The sequence below is a fragment of the Malaclemys terrapin genome, chromosome 1, assembly GCF_027887155.1.
Source record: "Malaclemys terrapin pileata isolate rMalTer1 chromosome 1, rMalTer1.hap1, whole genome shotgun sequence".
NCBI classification, from domain to species: Eukaryota; Metazoa; Chordata; order Testudines; family Emydidae; genus Malaclemys; species Malaclemys terrapin.
In genome coordinates, this window is record NC_071505.1 from 98,535,657 (window position 1) to 98,561,763 (window position 26,107).

General features: G+C 43.3%; 1 protein-coding gene across 1 annotated transcript in view; it reads left to right on the forward strand.

Moving 5' to 3' along the window:
* The first annotated feature begins 870 nt into the window (after nucleotides 1-870).
* The window catches only part of NUAK1 (NUAK family kinase 1), a 60,798-nt gene continuing 35,561 nt past the window's right edge, over nucleotides 871-26,107 (forward strand). The window contains exon 1 of the mRNA XM_054032899.1: nucleotides 871-1,344. Coding sequence (XP_053888874.1) covers nucleotides 988-1,344 — 357 coding nt within the window. The 5' untranslated portion in view covers nucleotides 871-987. The remainder of the gene's footprint in view (nucleotides 1,345-26,107) is intronic.

Genomic DNA, 26,107 nt, shown 5'->3' on the forward strand with positions numbered 1-26,107 from the left:
CCATGCTTTTGTCCTTGCCTCGCTTCATGCCGGCTGCTGGGCTGTGAGCTGAGTGGCTGGCTGGGCATTGCCAACCGCACCCTGCAAGCAGCGTGAGTCCCGCTTTGTGACCTGCGAAGCTGGCCACCGCCCCCCACCCCTGGCTGCCTGCTTCCCGCCCCCCGTTCAGCGCCTGCACTGGAGAGGGGCGGCTCCCGGCTGCAAATCCGCTAGGCGCTGCCTGCCCAAGCCAAGCCAAGCCCGCAGGGAGGCGAGCGAGGCAGGCGGCGGACTGCCCGGGGCATGTGCGGAGCTGGGGCGGAGGAGGGACTGTGGCTTCCGCTCACGGCCACGGCAAAGCGGCAGCTCGCCACAGCCAGGGCCGGGCTGAAGGGAACATGAGGAGGCGACTCCGGCGCCTGCTCTGCACGGAGAGAGCGGCTCGGCCGCCTAGCCCCGCCGCTGGCTCCAGCCCCAGCCCGGGCACCCTCCGCCACCAAATATAGCCCGGAGCAGAAGGGCACCTTCCAGTCGCACATGTGCGGCGGGGCCGGGGCGGCAGGGACAGCCAGCGCCGGGCCCGCGGGCTGTAAATACCGACACCCCCCGGCCGGGCAGCCCGGCTGAGTGAGGGGCCAGGCGGGGTAGTCTCCTCGGCGGCGGCCGCTGCTGTAGCACAAAGACGGGACTCGTCTCCCCGCCACCCCCAGAACCGCTTCCCAGCCCGGGGCCACCGGCCAGGAGGGGGCTGCCCAGAACAGCTCCAGCCAGGGGATCCCCGCCAGCGGGGGCTTGCCGGGGCGGAGCGGGGGAGCTCCTGGGCGTCGCTTCTTCCCGGGGGGCGGAGTGGGGTGGGGTGGGGGGACTTGCCAAGCGGGGCTGCAGCGGCGCCTGTTCCCCGAGTGCCAAATGTGCCTCAGCAGCCGGAGAGTGGGGTGAGGAGGAGGAGGAGGGGGAGGGGGCGCTGCGGATCCCCACCCCAGTGGCGCAAGGGCTGGTGCACAGCAGATGTGGGGAGAGCGGAGAGGCGGCAGCTGCGCTCCCGCGAGTGCCCCCCGCGCCGTGCCGCCGCCGCCGGAGATGGAGGGCGCTGAGCTGGATGCTGGCCGCGGCCCCTCTCCCCAGCGCTGCCCCTCCTGCAGCTCCCAGCCGGGCGCCGGCAAGGGAGCCGCGGCCCTGGAGGAGCCCGCGGAAGAGGCTCCATCCTCCGAGGTGACAGCGGCGCCGGAGCTGAGGAAACAGCAAGGGGTGAAGAGGCATCACCACAAGCACAACCTGAAGCACCGCTACGAGCTGCAGGAGACCCTGGGCAAGGGCACTTATGGCAAAGTCAAGAGGGCCATCGAGAGGTTTTCTGGCAGAGTGGTAAGGCAGCCTGAGCTATTTTTCTTATAGCTTCTCAGAGAGAACACCGCTCCTCGGGTGCATCATCCCAGGAGCTCGTTAGAGACCAGTCCCCTGACCATTAACTCAGAGGAGGTAGAAAGGAAAATGTGGCATTCAAGAGGTGCCCAAGCCACAAAGCTTCGAGCTGAAATTTCCCCATTGTATGGGAGACTATGAACCCAGCTCTTTGGGGTTCTACATTATACAGCTAGTTATGGAGTTTGAAACTAGATCTGAATAGTCTTCAAGTGCCTTTGGAACCAGTGTTTTGACTCCAGCCAAATACTTATGATGAAGCATGTGGGGTATTTATATAGTTGGGCATATTTACCTGGTGCCAAATGATATTTATGATTGGAAGAAAATGTGTATTTGTGTTGGCCTTCACAGATGTGGCCATCATCACCAATAACCTTATCTTTATTTCTAAGGGTGGAAATTTATAGTGCAGTGAAGCTTGTTGTGTTCCCTTTCTGTGTTGAAGTGACCTTCAGAATGGTGTCAGAATATTAATTGTTATTTTTAAGTGATACATTGCAGTGATTTCTTGCAGTTAACTTTTGTGATCTGAACTTGGCTGACACCTAAAAATGCTGGGACTGCAATTCAGCCCCATTGATTTTTACAGTCCAGTTCATGGCTCAGTTTTGTGGGATGGCTCAAGACCTAACACAGCCTTGAGGCCACCCTGTAATAACTGGAGTCCAGCAAGTCCTCCAACATCGCCTTCAGCATCATACAGATGGGCTCTTGTAATGCATCTGAAGTAACACACACATTGCCATTTGTTTTTCAATTGAAATACATCTCCAGTAGTAGGGTGATGGTACAAGATGCAGCGAGTGCATTAGGGATTGCTTGCTCAGAGACATTGATGCTTTTCTGAAGACATCTTAACATATATTTCATTTGAGGTAGACTGATTTTCAGCAGACTTTGTACAAAAGCAAGACATTGCCCTAGTGAGATACAAGTTTTGTTTAATTGCTGTTTTTGTTTTGGTTGTCTGCAAACCTAGCACATACCCGAAGGAAGAAACAGAAACTGCCAGTGAGATGGCTTTAACAAGGGACATTTACTTTACAACTAGATCTGTGTGTCAACAGTTAAAATGAGAGTTTCAACCAAGCTGTACAATTACATTATGTGTTCTTTCATTTTACTAGCTCATTTGGAGGCTGGCTAAAGAGAAACCAGAGATGAACATTTCTGCACATGCTCACTTCAAGTACAAGATTTTTAATGTTTGCTGTCTTGGCTGGTCTAAAATTTCAGACTAACAGAAGCTAATGATCTCTATTATGGAGATGTTTTTAGTTGCAAAAAGTAACAAACATCAATTTTTTAAACTTGAATAACTTAAAGAAAGATGTTGAATGGGCTTTAATCCGATTTGTTTAGGGGAAAACTTTTCTGAAAAGAGATGCAGTTTTTCAAATTTCAGTCTGAATTGAATCTATGTGGCTGAGGTAGCAAAGCTTGGGGAAATAGGGAGAAAGGGTGAAAATCACAGTACAGCTGGATTCTTAAATGAAATAAAAATATTGCATACAATCTATTTACCGGTATCTAGAATACTTTCTGGAGTATATTATAGCTTAATTTTATATTGTAAAACATAATCCTTGCCACATGGCATTTATTTTTTATTAATTAAGATACATTCAATTACAATGTAATGTTTTTGCCTGAACTCTCCTGTTTGAGCACATGTAAAATATCTGCATTTTGTCTGTTCTAAAGAATTAGAGCTAGTGGCCCTGAACCCAACCAGACATGAAGTTAATAGAAATGACCTTTTTTCCCCCAGTTTTCCCCCTGACTCCCGTACTTCGAGCAGTAATTTCTCTCACAGACCACTTCACCCACAAGAGGAGAATGCAGCAAAAGGGGGCTGGGTCAGGAGAGGCACAGGGTTTTCATTCAACTTTTTTTTCATTCTCTTTTCTTTCTTCCCTTCTATTCTCATTAGTCATCAGCATTTATGGCATCATTGAAAAGGCTTGAATAGATTCATACTGTGACCAGCAGGGGATGCACGGAGAGCAGTGTGGCAGGCACCATTCCATTATGTCTTAAGCACAAATTGTCCAATAACCAGAAGCTAGGTTTCAAGAGTCCCAAGGTCATTCTCTAACCTGGCTGTTTGCTTCCAATCGTCTTTTTTCACTCAGCAGTATGTAAATAGTTCAAGCTGTATGGCAACAGATTGCAAACCTGAACCTTGGAAACAACATGACATTCCCAGTTATTAGCCCTATCCAAGTGATCTGCGCTAACATATTTGGCCTTTAACATTTTTTATTAGCCAGCAAGCAATTTAGCTATACAACGTTTTGCTAAAGATTATTGCATGAGTAGCCAGACTTTCATATAAAATATAAGCCTTTGAATTTTGCATTCAGTTGTTTCTAACTGTAATAAACAACTTAACAACAAAGTCATTCGGCAGGTTTGAAAGGCTAAGAGTCTGATTCTGATCTCACATTGCTGTAAATGAGAAGTATCACCACAGAAGGCAATGGAGTAACATCAGTACAAAACCAGCATGAGAGGAGAATTGAGTCCTATATACATAAATGGCTCAATCCTGCCCCAACTGAAGTCAACAGCAAGTCTGTATTGACTTCAGTAGGAATAGTATTTGGCTTTGATTTAGCAGGTTATGTGTATTTAGTTTATCTTTTTTTTTTTTTTTTTACCATTTTGCATTGAAACATCTTCACAAAGTGTTCTGAAAGTAAAACTGCTAGGTGGATTGTATGATATATTTAGTTTGTTGCTTAAAACAACTTATTTGAATGTGTACTAGTTACTACATACAATGTTGTGTGTTGCATGAAACAGAGAAATTAATACCCCAATATGATATTTTGGGGCACCCTGTTTTCCAAACAAGATTTCCTTATTTAGTACTGGTTGGGTATAAAATTCACACCTTATGATATCTTAAGTGAAAGTTCCAATAAGTATAAGGGTGAAAAGAGGATATAGAAAGTCTGTGAAATAGCATGTACATTGAAATTCCTGTAGGTGTTTTCTCCACTTGTCCTCTTGCACATGAAAGCAGTAGAACAAAACTTTGCTCATGTACTATAATCAGTACTGGTTAGCCAAGGAATCCATAGTTACAATCATATAAGTGCAAGGCATGCTAGGTAATGGTCATATGTGCCTGTACAGTGCATGGTGCATAATGAAAGGAAATGCTGCAAGATGCTCATGCTAGGAAATGCTTGCTTTTGGGATAATTATCCTAAATTGCTGATAGGTCCTTTCAACCTTAATTCAATCTTTATGTAATTTTATTCTGGGATTACATATAAGCCAGTAAATGATATTCTGTTGATACGGTGCATGTTTTGGTTAATATCGGCAAAAGAAGGTTTAGTATTGTGAAAATTGGCAAGAATCCAGATGAAAGCCTGTTACATTGCATGATGCACTCAAAGCAAAGCAGAACTGGATTTTTTTTAAAGGAGGCACATCCAGAGCCCCTGCGGGTCCACTTATTTAGGGGTTCCCTCTTGTGTCATCATTCAGTCCCCGCTCCATACCCCAATATCCCAATTTTTAATAACACTGTATATTATATGTAACAATTTTTCACGTGCTCACTCTCCAAGCACCCAGTCTCTGCCCTCTCTGTCCCCCTCAACTCACTTGACAGATTTTTCTTTCTGCAGTGCCCAAGAGTGGGCTAGGGGAGTGGGAGCAGCAGCAGGGAATTTTTTTCTCTGGTCCTCTCCTGAGAGTCAGGGCTTTTATCTTCCTCCTGGCCAACAGAGGGCAAACAACATTATTCTTCTCTCCCTACCCCTAAGACAGGCATATTATTCTGAGAACTGATGACAAGTTGTAGCACAACATAAAACACAGGAATTTCATACATATTGGTACAGGTGTTTACATCTTATTTACTTTTCTGTATAGAAGTGCACCATGCAGCTCTCAGTCATAGGAGCAATGCCAAATTCAATTTGGCTGCAAATTTACATTGTATAAAAGCAATCTCTTGCAAAATTTTAGATCAATAGAAACATTGGCACAGTTGAAAAAATTCCAATGAAAAAACCTTGTTTCAAAACAAATCAGCATTTCCCTGTAGTGTTGGAAACTCAAACATTGCTTTTGAGAACCTGAAAGTGAAATAGTGTAAACAAAGGGAAACTGGCTTCATTGACTGTCATTGCCCTGACAGAGGGAAGTAGAAAACATAATAGTAGTAGTGACAAGTAAATGGGATTTTTTTTTAAGTTTGGTCATTTTAATAATTAGGGTCTTATTTGTAAGACATACATTTGTTTGATTACAACAAAAATTTTTAAGTGGAGTATGTCCCAATTAACAAGAGAAGAGCAGTTGTTCAGATCACAAGGAGTAGTGCCCCGATTCTCCATTCTGCTGAGTTGATCTCAGTGTAGGAATAGAAGGGTGGGAGTAACGGGGTTGTGCACCACTTTAAAGCCTTCTAGTATTCTTGGTCCAGTCAACATTCTGCCCAGTCCTGAGGGCTATAGGGCTGCTCTAACGGACAATATGCTCTGGTTGCAGTGGCTGCAGACTGAGAATAGCAGCACCCACTCTTCATTCTGTCTTCCGGCATGCCCCATACATGGGGAACTGAGACGGGTCTGGTGCAGTGCAGTTCCAGTAGAGCTCTGTGGCAAGTGGGGAACCACTTTATGGCAGGTCCAGTTTATGTAACTTTTACATCAGCAAATTATATAAAGTGTCTGTCAGACAACCCATAATTGAGCCCTTTAGGGGTAGATCAGTAATCCATTACAGCCAGAGGGGAAAAAAACCATACATTAAAAGCAAGTTAATGTTGAAAAGTCAAGCACTCAAAAGTTAGGAAATGTCAGGGGTATAGTTGTCTGTGGAACCTTCATTCAACTCTCTTGTATGCTTTATTTTAATTATGTGATCACGTCCTGTTTTATCCACAAGACTCCTCCCTCATACAGTGAATGGACGGTTGTTCAATACACCTCTACCCCGATATAACATTGTCCTCGGGAGCCAAAAAATCTTACCGTGTTCTAGGTGAAACTGTGTTATATTGAACTTGCTTTGATCCGCCGGAGTGCGCAGCCTCCCCCGCTCCCCCAGAGTGCTGCTTTACCACGTTATATCCGAATTCGTGTTATATCGGGTTAGAGGTATTTATTTTTAGTCTCATTGTTCATGTGTGGCCCCATGCATTATTTACTACACATTATTCAAACCAAATACAGAATTATAAATTTCCTTATAATTTTTCTGTAGTGCTCTCATTGTAGTAACTTAGTTCATGACAAACATTCATTAATGTGTCTTTGGAACACTGCTGTGATGTGAAGTGATATGATTATTATTCCCATTTTATGCATGGGGAAGTGAGGAGCAGAGATTAAATCCAAAAGTGTCAACATACTTTGGATGCCCACTTTGAGATGCTGGAACCTGACTTTTTCAGAGTACTTAGCATTTTATAGCACTTTGTATGTTTAGAGTAGAGCTCCTGCAGATTTCTGTTGCTGTTGTGAGCGCTCAGGACTTCTGCAAATCAAACCCTAACACCTCAAGTCAAGCACCCAGAAAATGAGGAACACACAGTGGCCACCTGTAATTTTTTTGTCTTAATTGACTTGCCCAGCATCACACAGGAACTCTGTGGCAGAGGCAGGGATAGAATCCAGTTCCCCAAGGCAGCATTCAAGTGCCTTAGCCATGAGATCATCATTTCTTTTCTTGCAGTTCCCTGCCTCTTTCACTACGTACCTTCTAACTTCTGCAACAAATGAGGCAGGGGTCCCACAGACAACCCCCTTTACTACTCAACCCTGATTCGTTCCTAGAGCAGTCTTTCTCCCACTTGGCTCTGGGCTTTAGCAAGGCTGATCTTACCAGGCGCCATGGTAAAGAGGCAAGGAGCGGGATGAGCCTGGAGTGTGAGGCCACAGAAGGGAGCTTGGGGCAATGTGGGGTGGGTGGGGTGGAAGCGGCAGGGGTCAGGGACATCCATGGGGGGCGGGGCAGCGGGGGCCAAGAGCATCAAAATACAACTATACCTTATTGAATCTGAAAAAAACCCCAAAACCCTGCATAAATAAATTACAATGATTTGGACAAGTATATGTGCATATTTATTTGTTTTTCCTAAAGTTAATTAAGTATTTTAGGAAAATTTGTCAGAACGGCCACCAGCAAGAGTTGGTGGCCGCACTTAGAGACCACCAAAAATTTTGTTGTGAAAACCCACTATCTGCATTCCAGTCAAGCTGCACTCTTCTCTTCTGTACTGACGGGGAACAAGCTGGGGGATCATTGAGAGTACAGGAGAGAGAGTCTTCCTGCTCTCAGTTCCTGTGCCTGGTGCCACAGTGGGACCTAACAGTTGCATGAAGCAATTGCAGGGAAGGTCTGAGCTCCTGCAGTGTCAGGATGGAGCATGCTCAGTCTTTCTGTGAAGACAGTGCATACATGCTCCAGTCATCGCACAGGAGCTGTGAGAGGGTTGCAGCATGCTCTGTGCAGATGGAATCTTTGGCGAATTTAGCTTCAAACTCTAAAAACACTCTATTGAGCATATGCAAACTGAGATTTTTCAGCGGCTTATGACTTTTGATAAATTTGGGCAAGTTTCCATGGAGATGAGAGAAGCTACTTCCTGACACCAGGGAGACCCCCTGCTAAATTTCTAGTTCCTGCTCCAAAGCATGGAGGCGTTAGAGCTTAGTGAAAAAGTTATAAGACTTTTTTTTTTTTAATAAGGGCAAAACAACATTTTTCATAACCTCCTTCTTGGAAATGGCTGAACCGCTAAAACTTTCCAGCAATATTCATCCTGAGGCAGATCCCAGCATGGAAAATTGGCAGTCCAAACAATTAAAATTTGTCAAAGATATAAGCAACTGAAAACAGAGCCTTATAACAGAAAGTGGCAGGCAACCTTAACTATGGGAATTGCTACCTGCACTGCCTATAATAAGCCTAAGCAAATTGGATTTGGGGACTGATTTTTGTTGTTTTGTTCCATCCCTACTTATTATGTAACTTTGTTCTAAAACAGTAGTGTAAATATTTCCTAATTAAATCCAATGGTGTATAATTTATTTTTACTTAAAGTCCTTCATAGAAAGTACCACAAATTTATTACAGTGAAGTATCATGAGGTAAGTGTCAAGTGGCTACATCCAACCCTCACATACATACTTGAGTATCTGAAATGTGCAGGAAGAGGTTGAGTTTCAGGGATTGAAATAGAAATTGATTGTCCTGTATTCTGCCATCCTTCCTAAAGCACAGCTCTCCAGATCCTCAAACTAGAGAGTGATTAGATCAAAAGGGGTGCTCCTAGCTAAAAATAACTTAATGGCTGAAAAACGTAGAAGCAAGTTAATTTGGTGAAATAAATATTCTGTAAAAGTGCATCAATGAGTTGCCAGTAAGGACTCGTAGTTGTCTGAATATGATAGTTTTCACAAATCTTTTAGCTCAGTCGGAGCCAGATGTTTACTCTGATTCTTGGGTGGACATCGAGTGGGTGGCATTTACTGGAGGACTTTGGATCTATAAACAAGTGAATGGATTTCTAGGCTCTGGGATCCTATTTCTGGCTCTTCCACTGACTTGCTGTGTGATTTGGGGCAATTCAGTTAACTTCTCTGTGCCTTAGCTTGTCCATCTATAAAATAGGGATGCTGCTACTTTGCCACACAGAGAAGTTGTGTTAATTTATGGGCCAAATTCGGCCCTGATTTACACCCCATGCAATCTCACTGAAGTGAAAGTCGTGATAGAATTTGTCCTAGTGTTTATAAAGCTGCTCTCAGTTAAAAAAATGTTGTATTTTTTTTAAGTTTTATTACAAATGGTTTCTGTTGTGTGTGAGAACACAACAGAATGGAAACTGTACAAAATATCTCTTGGTACATATTGATCAAATGTATTATGGTATTAGGCTTTGTGTGATTTTATCTTTGCCTAAGAATCACAATTACAGTATGACATGTGGAGAGTGCTTTCATACATATTCTAGTTTGAGCTCATCTGTGTTGGATAAAGCTATTTGGAACTTACAGTTCCTGATAAATATTGTTTATTCATTATAGAATTCTAATCACAATTACTATGTGAGTCAATTTTTTTTTTGGTAAATAAATAACTAGAAGGTCTTTGCTGGATTGGAGAACCAATAAGTAGCAGGTGGTAGCCACAAAATACCAGAGGAGAAAGCATACATGGGTTAAAAAACACTGACAGTATTTGGTAAACCTTGGCTACAGCCAGATCCAAGAAAATCAAAGGAGGGAGAATGTGGGAAACATTCTAGTGCCCTTATAGCACACACAGATCTCCTGACATTTTTCTCTTGTTCTTTCCCCCCCAGAAAGCAGAATTTGGCCCTACATTATCAGGGCATGCACCTGATTCTTTAAAAAAATATTCTTGTTATACTTCTTTGTTTGAGACACACTTCTTTGCAACTCTAACTGTACCCCATATATGGACCAATCAGAAGTGTAATACTAGATATGCAAATTATATTGGTTGATGCATCTTTTAGCAGACAGGGATACCATGTGTGTCTATTTAACAAACGAAACCAAAAACTGTTTCCACATTTTGCTAGATATATGGCCAACAGTGAAAAAACTACAGAGCAAGGTAAAAACTGCATCTGTGTGTTGTTATATTTGATGACCAATTCACTAAAGCCATAAGTGTATCCAGGCTTTCAATAGTGTTCTCCTGCTGTTGCTTCCTGTACTCCCTGGCTATAGAATCAGGCACTGTGGCTCTCATTTGTCTTACCCACATGAAAGCCTTTAAGCATCTGTGAGTTATGATTTGAGAAGTATCTGCTTTTTAAATAGATTATATTTATCACCATGTCTGCACAGACAACATTGTACATTGTATAAATTAGAAGATCCTAGACCTTTGAACACTAGGGGGCTGGGTGAGGTATTCCATGAGAGTATAGCGTCTGGCCATACTGATCAAACATCCTGGACTCACACCAAAAATACCAGATGTTTAATTCATGTAGAGGCCCTTCCATCACCTTTAACTACATGTTCAAATGGGGAAAAAATGCCTGAATGCAGTCGTCCCTTGCTGTGGTGCTGTCTAATTTCTGATTGCAACTAAATATAATTTTTATACCTATCACCATGTGTACAAATTAACAATCCCCAAGTCACGCCATTAAACTAATATGGATTATTGATATTTGTAATATCCCTGCTCTCCAAGGACAAATAGCACTGCTACTAGCTTTGATTGTTCCCAAGATATCAGACCTTGTAACTGCCACTGGTCCAGGATTGAATACTAGTCCTGGATCTTGCTTGAGTGTGATTTTTTTCAAGTCCTGTTCTGACACACGGAGGAAAGGAATAAAATATTTTTATGGTTAGTTCCTTTTATTTAAAAAAAATGGCTGATGTGGGAAAAGTGCTTGACAGGATTGGAATGTTAGGAGCAGTCCTGGTGGAATTAGATTCGTGAGCCAACTGTAGGTAAACTCAAAATTGCAAATTAAATGCAGTTCATTCCATGGGTTGTAGCTTATTTCATGGCCACTAGTCCATTCCTTGGCGAAAATGATCACATGACCATCATCCTTCTATCCAAGACCAAAAGCTTTTTTTAATAAAGAGTTAATCTTCCATTAAGTAATTCCCCAGTCATCTCTCACAACCTACAACAGTTGTTCCTTGTCCACATGACTTCAGCAACATCAGCACCACAGCACTCTTCCCTCCACAACCCCGTTGCCCACTGCACACCCCACATTTTGTTCACCTTCCATGTTCTCTCCCACATCCCTGCTCAGCCTTTCATGGTCTCCTTAAATGGACCATTCACCACCTCCTCACTTCCAGTGGGGCAGTTTTATAGTGCACTGGGGAACCAGGGAGGACATGAGGTGGGATGTGGGGGAGCTTGATGGTGATTGGAGATTTGATGGGGGGCAGGAGAGTGACTAGGGATCCCACTGTCTCTGTGATGAGGCATCAGTGCTTAAAGGGGCTCCTTCAGGCCTGTTGCCTTGGCTATCTGGTAGACCAAGTCAGCAGCACTTGGTAAGCCCTTAATGTGTTGGTATTTTGGCATAGAGGCCCTTAGTTACCTTGGCACTGCTGCTGGCATATTGGAGAGCTCAGGCAGGAGCACTGGCGGAGCCAAGTGTCTGAGCTGAGGCACTGGTGCTTGAAAGACTCCCCATGGTGCGAGTGTTTCAGTGTGTTGGAGAGCTGAGTCAGCAGTGTTTATGGGGGTGGAGGGGGCAGGGTGTTTTTAAGCACCGATGTCTTGGCACAGACATAATGATTTGTACATACTTGACTGAAAAAAATAGAACATTTGTTTGTCCTACGAAGGATTATTCTGCCAAAGTTGGAGACTAAATTCAGTCATTAAGATACAGAGCAGAGAGATTTTGGTCCTGCTTTAGGTGGAAATCACAGTGCAATTTTGACAATGGAGTTGCTACTGATGCCTCCAGAATATATTTCCCATACACAGAAAAGGGATCTAATCCCTACTATAACTATCAATCTTGCCACAATCCTAATGATGGACATGCTAGAGGACACTTCCAAATACAGTGAATATTATGGAGGAGATTTGTTTAATTTAAAAATGAATCTGAATATTTTCCTTGTAGAACCTGCTTCATAATCTAGCAATGAGGGTTAGATAAAAACATCTCTGCAAGGCAGTATGAACTTTAGGATCAGTGTTTGCTAATGATCTGAATTGAAAATAACTGGTTTGCTTATTATTGATACAAAAGATTATCCATATTTAAGCAAAAGATTAACAAAGAAAAATGACTGTGCATCATTTGTTCAAAAAAACAACCCACTATCATACACATTTGGAATTTTTGTTTTGTTTTTGCTGGGCTTTGCGACATAAAGTCATCATACATTTTGGTTCCATATTGGGGCTTTTAATTATGTTTGTCATAAGGAATGACATGCTTTAAATAGTGTAGTCCTGGAATTTAGAACCCTTGCATCTGTAGTTAAATTTGAAATGAAGACTTACCTCATAATCACCTTAGCAGTGTTCTGTGGTTTGTTGTTCCAAGTGGAACATTTTGGCATAGGAAAAAGTGACCATCGGGAGAATACTGAAGAGTGAAACCTCCTTGGTAGCTGAATGCTCAGCAGGAGGGTAGGTTGACTAACACTGCACTCCCTGAGGCTTGAAGTAGTTGCGTACCGATATGAAATATTATAGCCTGTAAAAATACCAGCTAAAATACCGTACTACTACCTTACCACAAGAGTATTTAAAATACATTAGAAAGCAGTACAGCTGGACCTACACCAATGGGTAAAAACATTTAATAACTCTATTGTGATAACAGTGGTTAGCTAAACATTTGTTTGTTTGACGTTACGTCTATTTTTATGGTTCGTTGGTCCCAGTCATCTGAGAATGAGCTTTAGTTGGCCTTAATTAATCCAGATAAGGGTGTACATGAGGGGGGTACTCACCTCCCTCCCACAAGCAAAGAATATTTGAACCTTGTCTACATATGAGTAATAGGATGTTTATCCATTTCTTTATCCTGAGCGGCCTTTTCTTTATATAACTCAACTTTTCCTCATTCATTTTTATTTATCGGCTTTTTCTGTGGTGCTTGTCATCACCATAATGTCGGAGCACCCCACAGCCATTGACATAGCCTTGCTATCCCTTTGAGATAGGAAGAATTATTTCTCCCATGTTACAGAGGGGAAATGAGGTCTGGTTTATACTGAAAAGTTTTGCCAGCAGAGCTATATCAGTTAGGATTATGAAAAAATAAAATCATACCCTTAACCAACACAGCTTATGTCAGCAAAAGCCCTACTGTAAACACAGTTATACTGGCAAAAAAAAGTCTATTTGCTGGTATAGCTTATTTCATTTGAGGGAACTGGACTGAGCCTGTCAAGGTTTTTTTGTTTGTTTTTTTTTTTTTTTTTCTGGAATAAGCTGTGTCTCCATTAGGAGGGTTTGATGGTATAACGATACTGGTTTAGCTATACTGACAAACCCTTCCTAGTGAAGACAAGGCCTCAGGCAATGAGAGATTAAGTGACTTGCCCAAGGTCACACAAGAAATTTGTGGCAGAGCCAGAAACAGAAGCCCAATCTCCCAAGTGTCACTCCAGTGCCTTAATCATAAGCCTAGCCTTCTTCTACTTGACTATATATGGCAGCTTCATACATCCCAGGAAAAGGCTGCACTTCCTCTGTGACAAGTAAAGTGAGTATCTTCCTTTGAGGCTGTAGTTGTAGCCCATGAGCACTGTAGATGTTATCTTTTCTTCCACCCACGGACTGTCTCCTCTTCTTCATGGCCAGACCCTACCCCATTATCAGCTTAAGTAGTTAAGACTTATAATGAACAAGGGCCTTCAGCAAAACATTGTGCAACATATTGGCAGCCAAGTGATTGGCTGGCCCTCTTTTTCAGCAACAGTCTTATTCCGAGTATAATCCAAGAGTTTTCTATGCATCTCTTTATTTCAGTGAAATAAGTATAGTCTCAGTTCATCCTGTCTAGCGTTTCATTATAAAAATGTGTTCTAACAGGACCATGAAATGCTTCATTGTGGAGTGAATATTACCATGGAAGAATTCATTAGAGAAAAGAATTTCATTATGTACTTTAACCTCCCTCCTTCCAGCCTTCCTCACATGCGAAGAAAACTGTGTAGCCATGAACGTTACTGGCGATCATTATTCACTCTCCCCGAATGTAAAACAGAAAATCACATTCCTTGTGACGTCTTTGGGCCAAATTCTGCTCTTGGTTACACTAGCTCTGTTGTAAGCTGAAGAATTTTGGCCCTTTGTTTCAGTTGATGTATTTGTTTAATGCAGGCAAGGGCTAAACGACACACTTGAAAGCAATCTGTGTTATTGTCTGTAGAACAGAGCTTGTGTTTTATGAACTGGCTGATCATAAAGGCAGCATAAATCATGTAAAGCATTCTCATTTGCTTTTTCTCTTTTTTGCAGATGGGGCTCATAGAGTAGAATTGCAGTCAAATGTCTGCTCCAGGATATTTTAGTTGAACTGTATGAGTCCATTAAACAAATGTAATGGCTTTTTGGAAAGAAGTGCTCTGTGTTTCAAACCAAATGTTTTACATAGAGAACATCTGGGTATTGCTGGTGTTTGTGTGTACAGCACATCAGACTGCAGCCTTAGTGAGCTCAGTTGGGAGGTTGCCTGGGATGTGGTTGTAGGATATGACAGTTCAGTTGTTATAGGGAATAATTTGTATGAAGTATTGCCATAAACTGGATGTTTGGCACAGGCAGCTGTGTCTTTGTTTCACTGTACACCTAAATTCTTCTCATTATCTGCCCAACAAAGCCCTCTATGACACTTTAACAGCCTATTATATAAGCTAATTTAAATGTTGGCTCATTCTGAGCTATGGCATGCACATTAAAGCACACTTCAGAAAGCAGTCACAGTAAAAGGAGGGCTAAGATTGCTTCATTTTCAACAAGGCAGCTCTGTTAATCCTTGTCATGGATTATCTGATGCAATTGAGAGGTTAATGCAGTGCTTGCACAAATTAATATAGGATTGAGCTGGAAGTTATCAGTATTCTAGTGGTAGCCATGCGCATTCTTGTTTTTTTAGGAATGTAAAAATGCAAAACCAGGAAAACACATAATTTAATACAATGCATGGTTTTATCCAGAGGCTAAAAAAAAGGACTTAATTGCTGGTGTAATTCCACTGAATGTATTTGGTTTTATTTTAGCTAAGTCAGGATTAGTCTATTTCTAGGACATGGAGCCAATAATTTATGTAGAAAATGTCACAAATGTTTTTATTTAGGATTTGTTTTAAAAATTAAATTATTTCTGCCACTTAGCAAAGGAATGCCTGGCTCAAATGAGATGAAAGTGGTTCTAAGTTCCAGAGTAGCAATGCAACCTCCTCCTTCAGGGTAGTTTAAGTAAAAAGTTAAATAAAATGGCTTAGGCAGTCGCTAGCTCAGTCCCTCATGGACAGCAATTCACATTGCACAGCACCACTTAAATAGTTCTACGCAGTATGACATGATTTGTGGTATTTGCTGGGATGAAATTCTGGACCAAGTAGCATGAGAGGGAATTGTTCTCCACTCTGGGGACGGTGGTACATCCAAGTCTGTGTTAAGGTCACTGGCAGGGTGAAGTGGGAAGCCTGTGTTGCTGCTGGTGCTCTACCTAATTTTTTGGCAAAAGGATCCCAGAAATCTGAGCACTGACTCTCCCTTGTTCAATTGACTCTGGCTAAGGCAGCTGCCAGGAAAAGGGGGTGTGCGTGTGATGGGGGTGGGGGCTACAGTCTGAGTGAAATTACACAGTCCGAGTGAGTTCATTGCCAAAGGTTTTTTTACCCATTCCTTTGTTCTGGGTTGCCTCTTTTTCAAATTTAATTCTCCCCCAACTGTTCAGAACAACCACCTTGATTTCTGAACAGGGAGAATAGGTACCCTTCTCTGTGGCTGCAAAATTGCTTGGTAACTAGCTGCTAGATCTTGTGATAGGACAATTCATTCTTCACTCTCCCTATCACATCTTTGTCCACTCCAGCACTACTGGCCCAGGAGACCCTGAGCATGGTTGTTTCTGTATTACCCTTTCCACCGAGCCATTAGGTTGGCCCCTCTCATTTACTTTTGATAAATAGAAAGGAGCAGCAGCAGGTCCCTCTGCTTTCAGGGATACAGATATTTCTCAGAAATCAGAGACGGATGGAAAAATAATGTTAGCAATTCCCTTCTTCCCTCTGTAATAATTCCATGGAACTCTGTAATAATTTCCAGGATGGTCCATAACCAAAAAGGGCAATTAAATTAATACCATTCAGGCTAAACAAGATGAAACCAAAGTACAATTATTACAAAAACGAGAGGAGAGTTTAGTATTACAGAATGATCTGCAGACCTAGAACAAAAGGAAACTGGGTGAGGTTTAACTGACAAAGTTGCCAACATTTGAAAATATTTTCCAGGGTCAGTTCTCCAAACAGGATGGGGGACTGTGGGTTACTAGGCCCCCAATAGAGGATTGTATTTGCAGACTGGTCCATTTTAGAAAATTATTATAATTTAGCCATCAGGGCCTCAGAGTTGATACTCCTGTGTGATAAACTGAAGCCCCTGCCCCTCCCTCTTCATTACATACCTTTGTGCACATTATATCATATTCCCTGTATAGTACACCACCCCTTGTATCATAATTGCTGCCCACAATTGGCAAACCTAAAGCCTGAATTTCCTACACACCCAAAACTCCCATTGACCTAACTGGAAATTTTAGATGCTCAAGAAATACAGGTCTGGGCCTTGATTAGCACAGTCATAACCCAGGAATATGGATTCTTTAAAAATAAACTTTGCAAAGAAAACCTCTTCATGCTGTGGTGCTCAGACTGAAATAATAATCTCTTTTCCCTTTTAATTAACTCTCATCCTGCTTCTAAGACCAACAGTGCTGGTGGAATAAAACAAAATCCACATAAAACCCAGGATGAGCATTGTTAAAGTGTATGCATGAGCACATAACCCCTCTTCCCCTCCCCACATTTATACTATAAAATTACCTCTCATTAATGATGGAGAGGAGAACCCCCAAAAGTCTGTGGTTTGATGAGCAAACAGCAGTCCTGATGCTTCTCTGAATCTATAGAGGCCCTATGAGCTGATGCCCTATTGTGTCAGCACCTCCCTTTGGTCAGACAGATTGTTGCACAGAGTCTGTTCAGTTCAGCAGGGCAGTCAGTCCCCCCTTCTTGTCTGAATCTCTGTAGTCCTACTCTGCAGGCAATGACATTAAATTCTCTCTCACTGGAGTATATGGGCTTCTCCTTATGTTTGGCAGGGGTTAGCTGTACCTTGTCCTCAAGAGGTCTGGAACCCCCTTTGGTTCTTTAGTTTCTGTTAAGGGATAGGTTGGAGAACCCAAGCCCACCCATCAATTGTGGTTCCAGCTCAGGGCCCTCAACCCTGGCAGGCAGAATCAACCCTCAACAATTCTTCTGCTGTACCCTGAGCTCCATCCTACCTCCCTTAGTTCTATTGGTTTCTGCAGCCTGTGGTGCTGGTCATCCCTTCTCTGGGGTGTTGCCCTTCTGGGACAGCTTCTCACCAGCTTGCTGGCAGGACCTACTTTCTCTCGTCTGCTTCTTCCTCTGGCAGCCACCTCACCCCTGTGCTTCTCAGCTCTTTTATTCTCCCAGCTGCTGTGAGGCTGCCAATCAGTGTTGGCTGGTAGTTCCTGCATTAACTCATTGGTTGCCAAGCCAGCATGGGGTCTATACACCCCATGACAGGCCTTTGGTCCATTATCTTCTCACACCACTCTACCTGCTGTGGGGCCTTATGGCAAACCTTAGGCTGCTGCAGGCCATCTTTAGTGCATTAGGGGTGTGGCCAATAGACATTTCCCCCTCTCTGTGACATACTGAGGGGAGGATGGCAGACCTCTTCCCTCAGTAGTGTCTTCAGGGAGTGGGTTGGTCCTGCTCCCATTGAAGTCAAGGGCAAAACTCCTACTGCTTCAATGGGAGCTAGATTTTGATTGTTTAGAGAAGCATGCAGTGCTTCTCCCCTACTGTCTTTATTTTGAGAGAATGCTTTGCAGATTACTCCTTTGTTAGAGCTCTGTCAGAGAAAGCCAAGTATTTTTATTAGCATGCACGTGCCCATGTAATGGGCCTTATTATTAAGATCAGTTTAATTATCTTAGTGGCAATATACAGTAGAGAGAGAAAATAGGGTGAAGAGTTCCCTTAATGTAGGCAGTGTTAAACTTGTCAATCCATATCATCATCAACTGGACCTTATGTTTGAAAGGAAAATGTACCTGCAAGTAGGTCCTTGGAAAATTCTAGTTAATTGTAAGAAAGAGTTTTAAAATCATCCAAAACCTTTCTCTTGTTTTATGTGTGTCATTTATCTAGCGTCTTTCACCTCACTCACTCACTCATTCACGCCCGTCACCCCAATCGGGGTATGAGCCGCCAAACACAGATCTCCAGAGTCCTCTATCCTGGGCCATTTGCTCTAGTTGGTTCCAAGTATAGCCCATTTTTATGCTATCAGCCTGAAGGTCGCGTCACCAGGTGTTTCTTGGATGGCCTTTTTTCCGCTTGCCTTGGGGGTTCCACCGCAATGCCTGTCTAGTGATGTTGGTTGGCTACTTGTGTAGCGTGTGTCCTATCCAGCCCCACCTTCTCCTTCTAATTTCTTCCTCTGCTGGAAGTTGACGGGTCCTCTCCGTAGATGTTGCTGATGGTGTCTGGCCAGCGGATCTGGAGAATCCTTCTAAGGCAACTATTTATGAAGGTCTGGATCTTCCTGGTGGTTGTTTTAGTTGTCCTCCAGGTTTCAGCTCCATACAATAAGACTGATTTCACATTGGACTTGAACAGTCTAATCTTTGTTGCCAAAGACAGCTCTCTGGAGCTCCAGATGTTCTTGAGCTGTAAGAAAGCTGCTCTTGCCTTACCGATCCTTGCTTTGATGTCTGCATTTGTGCCACCCTGTTGGTCGATGATGCTGCCTAGGTAGGTGAAGGACTGCACTTCTTCCAGAGGGCTTCCATTCAGTGTGACTGGGTCATTACTGATGGAGTTAATCTTGAGGATCTTGGTCTTGTCCTTGTGGATGTTGAGGCCAACCTGTGATGACGTGGCTGCCACTACATTGGTCTTCTCTTGCATCTGCTGTTTGCTATGCGAAAAGAGTGCAAGGTTGTCGGCAAAGTCCAGGTCATCAAGCTGGGTCCACAACGTCCACTGGATTCCGTTCCTGTGCCCATAAGTGGATGTCTTCATAATCCAATCAATGACAAGGAGAAAGAGAAATGGTGACAACAAAACATCCTTGTCCGACTCCGGTTTGCACCTGGAAGCTGTTTGTAAGCTGCCCTCCATGGATCACTCTACAGTGTATGCCGTCATATAAGTTCTTAATCAAGTTAACCGCCTTTGCTGGGATGCCATAGTGCCGAAGGAGCTTCCAGAGAGTCTCTCGATCCACGCTATCGAATGCTTTCTCATAGTCAACAAAGTTGATGTACAACGAGGAGTTCCATTCCATAGACTGCTCGACTATGATGCGGAGCGTTGCTATCTGGTCCGTGCATGATCTATTTTGCCGGAAATCTGCCTGCTCATCTCGTAGCTGTGGATCGACGGCATCCTTTATTCTCTCTAAGAGAACTCGGTTGAAGACCTTCCCTGGCACCGACAGAAGTGTAATTCCTCTGTAGTTGGCACAATTGCTGAGGTCTCCTTTCTTGGGGATTTTAATAAGGTATCCCTCTTTCCAGTCTGCCGGAATCACTTCTTCTTCCCATATCTTCTCAAAAAGGGGGTACAGCATTTCCACTGAAGCATCCAGATCTACTTTCAGGGCCTCTGCTGGAATATTGTCAGGTCCAGCCGCCTTCCTGTTCTTCATCATAGTGATGGCTTTTCTGATCTCATCTCTGGTAGGTCTATCACAATTGATTGGAAGGTCTTCGTTGGCTGGGTCAATGTCTGGTGGATTTAGTGGAGCTGATCTATTTAGGAGTTCCTCAAAGTGCTCCGCCCATCTATTCATCTGTTGTTCTATTTCTGTTATAGACTTTCCCTGCTTGTCTTTGACAGGACGTTCTGGCTTGCTGAACTTTCCAGACAGTCGCTTTGTGATGTCATACAGCTGTTTCATATTACCATTGTATGCTGCCTGTTCCGCTTCTGCTGCCAGTCCATCCACATAATCTCTCTTATCCTTCCTAATATTCCTCTTCACTACTTTATGGGCTTCAGCATACTCTTCTTGCGCTTTAGCCTTTGCTGCACTAGTCCTGCTGTTATTAACTACTGCCTTCTTCTTCTTTCTATCTTCTATCTTAGTCAAGGTCTCAGCTGTGATCCACTCTTTCTGCTGGTATTTCTTGATTCCAAGCACTTCCTGGCATGCTGACCTAAGTGTCTCTCTCACTTTCTGCCATCTGTTAGATACACTGTCTTCCTCTTCCTCAGACCGATCCTGTAGTACTGAAAACTTATTCTTCAGCGTCAGTCCAAAATCTTCCTTGATGTTATGGTCCTTCAAAAGGCTGACGTTGTACTTCGCTCTTCTATCTGACGCGTCTATCCAGTTCTTCTTCAGCTTCAATCTGGCCACCGCTAAGTGATGGTCGGACGCTACGTCTGCTCCTCTTCTAACTCTAACGTCCTGCAAAGATCTTCTGAACTTCTTACTAATACAGATATGATCGATCTGGTTTTCTATCGTGCCTGCTGGCGATACCCAGGTACTCTTGTGGATCCGCTTGTGAGGAAAGATGCTACCTCGTATGACCAGGTTGTTAAGTGCACACAAATCCACAAATCTCTCTCCATTCTCACTCATCTCTCCCAGAGCGTGGGTCCCCATGACTTGTTCATATCACCTTTCACCTAAACATATGCCAATATGTTACAAACTTTTCTAACTGATGAAGTACATTGTTGCAACTGTTTAACACACACAACAACAGGATGCAAGTTTCTAAGAGGATGTGAATAATATTTACCAGTTTAAATTTGGGGAGGGGGGAATATTAGACAAGGAGAATATATTCAAACTGGAGTTTTGTCACAACACCAAGGCTAGGACCCTTATGATTGAGAAAAGTGTAAGGGATTTTTTAGATGACCACAAGTGACCAGCATCTTGCTTTTACATTTCATCCCAAATCAGCACCTCCAAAGGCAGTGTGCCCTGTAACACTATGTTTCAAGACCGATTCACAATGAAGATGTTGCCTACTGAATCACTAAAGATCCTTTCTACTGCTTCAGTTTGGCATTTTTCATTGTATCATTGGCTATGGCAGCTGAGAAATCAAGCCGCAAAATTAATTTTGAAAACTGTCTTCCAGGATTTGGAGGAGGAATCTTTAGTAACCATGCAAAACCAAGCACAGTAATCATGGGACTTGTGAATTATTTCACTCCCCTTTTCCCTGATTTGCCAGTATTTTAAATTAGTAATAAACATTCTGCACGTGGACTCGCAGACCTTAAAGGACTGGCACATGAGACACTTGCAGTAAGTTTTCCTCCCTTGCACATGTTCTGGATGGTGCTGTGCTGTGTTTGGAAGCTGATCAGTAACAAAGATTTCACAATTGTAACCTTATTCAAACTATGATATAAACAGACATTGAAACAGATGCTACTAGGTTTTTTTCCTGCTTATAAGTAAAGTCAGCTTTTTTTTTGGTTCAAACAAAATTGTAACCTGGAAGGAAAGCAGTTAGACATTGTGGAATCCCAATTCCTTGTTGCATTTGGCTTTAGTAAATGTGGAAGCCAAAAATAAACATCTGCTTGGCAACTTCACTAGAAGTTAATATAAATGCAGTTTTTATCCTTTCAATGAAAATGGCATTCAGTATTGGTTAACATTTCTTAAGGAAGAGTGACTGTGTAGTTAAGGTTGTAAGACAGTTTTTATTTTAATTCCAATTATGGACCTGTGGATCTGTACTCTTCAGTAGCTCCCCACGCAATTCCACTTCGAGAAAGTAACAGCAATCTTCTTCCCTAGTTCCTGAACTATCATTGCTCTCCACCACTCCTTCCTGGGGAGATGGAGTCTTTGTGAATGAGGTGGGATGGACATTACAGAGTTCAAGGGAAAAAAGGAAAATGACTGGAACTGTGTATTCTGTAGATACCATGGTAAACTTGCTTCACTGTTGATTGTGCCAGAGTGGAGTGTTTCTGGAACTGCAGTGGTATATTATAACTGATATAACGTGGGTGGATATCAAGAGGATGGATTAATGTTGATCCAGTGTTTGAAAAATTGGATAACACTTAAGTCCTAAGAATGTTTATGATCTATTTATTCTTCTTTTGAACATAACTACTGCAATATGGAATTGTATTATTGCCATATTTAAATGGGGAAGGTGGCTTTCTTTAGAGTTGTAAGGTCCATCAATTTATATGTTGGTTTTGGGATGTGAAAGCTTCTGTGGCAACTGGATTGAGACTACCAAATTTAAGAGCTATCAGATGGTAACTGATTTAGGCTGGATTTGAACAAGCAATAATCTAGAAATAGAAGGTTTTATTGCTCATTGCCTGAGCCCTCCAGTTGCCCCTTTCCAAGATCCACTGCACAGAGATGGAACATGAGTAACCAAATTGCTAACCCATATTTTAAGTCCTGTTGGGAAGAAGATTTATGCCAGACCAGATGAATTGCCTTTTATTTCTGAGGGTAAATCAATCTTGAAATGGTTGATGCAGAGCTGTCATTTCCAGTTGGAAATAATGAAAAGACAAGGCTGAGCTCCTTCCGAATGCCAAAAGAATGGGTCTGCCCAGAGAATTTTATTAGAGGATGCACAGTAAAAATATGCCAAGCTGCATTTACACAGCAGACTGAGGACAACAGGTACCAAACAATGAAGGGATGTAAATTTTCCAGCAGGGCATTACTCAGGAAATACGCACATAAATCCTGTTAACATATACCATGGACAAGGATGAGGGCAGAAGGGGAGGAAGGGTGTTGCACAATATGCCTCCTGTCACCCACTTTGTATATGTACAGCATAAATCTCTTGTTCTGATTGCTTCTAGTGCTCATACCTGGTTACACAGGCAGTTTTCTGAGTCTGTGAATAAAGGAGGCATGCTAAAGGCAATGAAAATCAACCTAATATTTCTGAATCACTAACTCCTCTTCTATTGCTGAGTCACCACTCATGATATGATAATGGCATTTACAGCCAACAAAATTGGAAACGAAGAAGTAAAACACAGATAAAAGTATCCTGGCTCTCTCTAAAGGCACAGGCACACAATGTCTCATCTTATGCAAACCAAATTTTGATTTGACATTTATCATCTAGACCCAGGACTTCCAGTGCCTGAGCAGGAGAGAGTTTCTCGACAGGCAGAGATATGGTAGCAGTAAATCAGCTTCAGATTTGGAAAATAGAATCTTTTTTATATGACACATTGGGATGTAAAAGATTGAAGCAGATGGTTACAGATGTTCTGTTTTTACCATACTGAATGAGTTTGCTGTAAAAGTTACCTCGCCTTTTAAGAGAGAGAAATCAAAGGTGCCTACATAACCTTTGGTTGGCACGTGCATGCTTGCCATGTGCTTGTTGATGCAGCTGCTGGCTCTCAAACAGCAGTATTCGTCTTTGGAAACATCCATGTAATGACATGAACAAACACGCAAATAAAAAAAAAAAAAGCAAAATCCCTGAGGTTTAAATCAGCAGGGTTCCATTGGGTACAGATTGCACCATTGCTTGCTTAGAGGAAAGCATTTAAGCAACTTCCCTGATTATGACACAGTTTGCCAATCTACTAAACAATAGAGTTGGGTAGTTTATAAATAATTAATTAGGAATTTGCCGCATGATTGTCTCCCAGGCAGTATCTCCATGGAGATGATTTAGCTTGCAGGATCTGAAAAGTAACATTCTCCAAGATGATGGTATTGTGATGACCTCACTCTCTCTGCCCTGCAAAAGGAGAACACTCTGAGATGTATTAGTCCAACGTACAAGGCCAGGCACTAATTTTACAGCAACTCATATAATGCCTTTTTATTTGACTTTCCACTCAGCACATGAAATGTTTTCTATGTCTCTGCAGAAGCCTCTTGTAAACAGTTTTCCGTTTATATTGAATATAGCTTGAAATCAGATTGCTAAGAGAGCTGTACTTCTCCATCTCCGGCTAAGAGCAGGAGTATGGCCCAGGAGTATGGAAAGACACACAGGAGGGGGCTCTAGGAGAGGAAATCTCCACAAGGATGCCCTTGTGGAGTTCTTTCCTGATTGTTCACCTTCCCCATGGAATAACCCATGGGATCTGCCCCCAAACCTAGCAGATCTAAAAGAGCCCTTTACCTAGCTCTGATCCCTGGTGCCTCCCTGGACCCTGGCAGAGCAACTCCAATGGAATCACACTTGCAAGGGCCCCTTCCACCCCAATCGACTGCAGCTGCCCCGTGACTGCCCGGGGAAGGAGGGGAGGCTCCATGAAAAATATAATACAGTCCCAACCTTTATTATTTTTTCTGGCTATGCTCCATAGGACTGAGGGAGGAACATGTCTCCTGCTCCCTCCCCCTCCAACAAACACTGGCTCTACTCCTGGTCTACCTCATCCTGCCACTCCTTGCATTTGGTCCACCCAATCTATAACTCCACACATAGAACACAAGAACAGCCATACTGGGTCAGACCAGTGGTCCAACCTAGTACTCCTGGAAGGATTCTGTGCCAAAAAGTTAAAAATTCTGCAACAAAAAATTAAAAATTATGCACACAATATTTTCAGATTCTGCAAAATTCTGCATATTTTCTTTGTCAAAATAACACAATATAATTTCAATTATTTCAACACCAGTTTCAACTATTTTTGGTCATTTATTTCAAAATACCTGTCTGCAAGTATGTCTATAACAATACAGACAACAAAAAAGATTCAGGAAATGTTTTTTGACAAATAGATTCCTTAATAGGCATATTAATACAGAACTCTGAGTAAGAATACATTTAAACTACAATACAGAACCGTATTTCCCACGCCCCTCAGAAGCAGTGCAAAGGCTTGGGGGAGTCAGGGGTAACAGAGGAGCCCAGGGAGAGGGAAGTAAATTGCTGGGAAGGAGCCTAGGTGTGAACTTGGAGGGCTGTTGGGTATGGGTGGAAAAAGTATGGAATAAGTTTGGGGCGGGGCAGGGAGGGATTGTTAGGGAGCTTCCCCCATGCAGACCCTGGCTGATCCCTAGCCTCTCCCATTCAGTCAGGCACTTCTTCTTCACCCCTGTCCCCATGTGTCCCTGCACCCCCATCTGTCCTTGCACCCCTGTCCCCATGTGCCCTCCACCCCCACTCAGATACCTACTCCCCCCATCCCCATGTGGCCCTGCACCCCTCCCCCAGTCCCCATGTGTCTTTGTGCTCCCATTCAGCCACCCCACCCCCATGTGTCCCTGTGCCCCCTCCTCATCCCCCATGTGCCTCTGTGCCCCCACCCAGCCACTGCCCTGTCCCTATGTGTCCCTGTACCCCTTCCCCCGTCCCCATGTGTTTCTGTGCCACCACTCAGACACCTTCTGTCCCTATGTAGTTCTGCACCCTTTTCCCCAATCACCATGTGGCCCTGCACCTCCCTCCCCCAGTGGCTCTGTGCCTTCACTCCCTTTCAGCTCCTGTCCCAGTCTGTCCTCCCCTACTAGCCCTTATGAGTCCCTGTCTGACCCCCCCCCAGCAGTCCCAGGCTGTCTGTCTCCCCATAGCCCCTGTCTCCTGACCTGGCCTGACAGGAGCTGCAAATAGGGCAGACTTTTTCTCTTCCCTAGCTGGCTGGAAGCTGCTGCTGTGTTCTATCACCACAGTGCCCTCTGGTGGAAAAAAGGCAGAACTGCAGCAACATTTCAACAGAAGCTTTTTTCTATGCAAAAAAATAAAAATATGCATAGCACACACAGTAGAACAGAATTCCCCCAAGAGTAAACTAGCCCAGTATCCTGTCATCTGACAGTGGCTAATGCCAGGGGCTTCCAAGGGAGTGAACAGAACAGGGCAATCATCAAGTGATCCATCCCCTGTCATCCAGTCCCAGCATCTGGCAGTCAGCACTGGCTCTTGACCTACATCTTCCATGAAGTCCAGAGGAGGGGAAACAGAACCACAGACCTGGCTG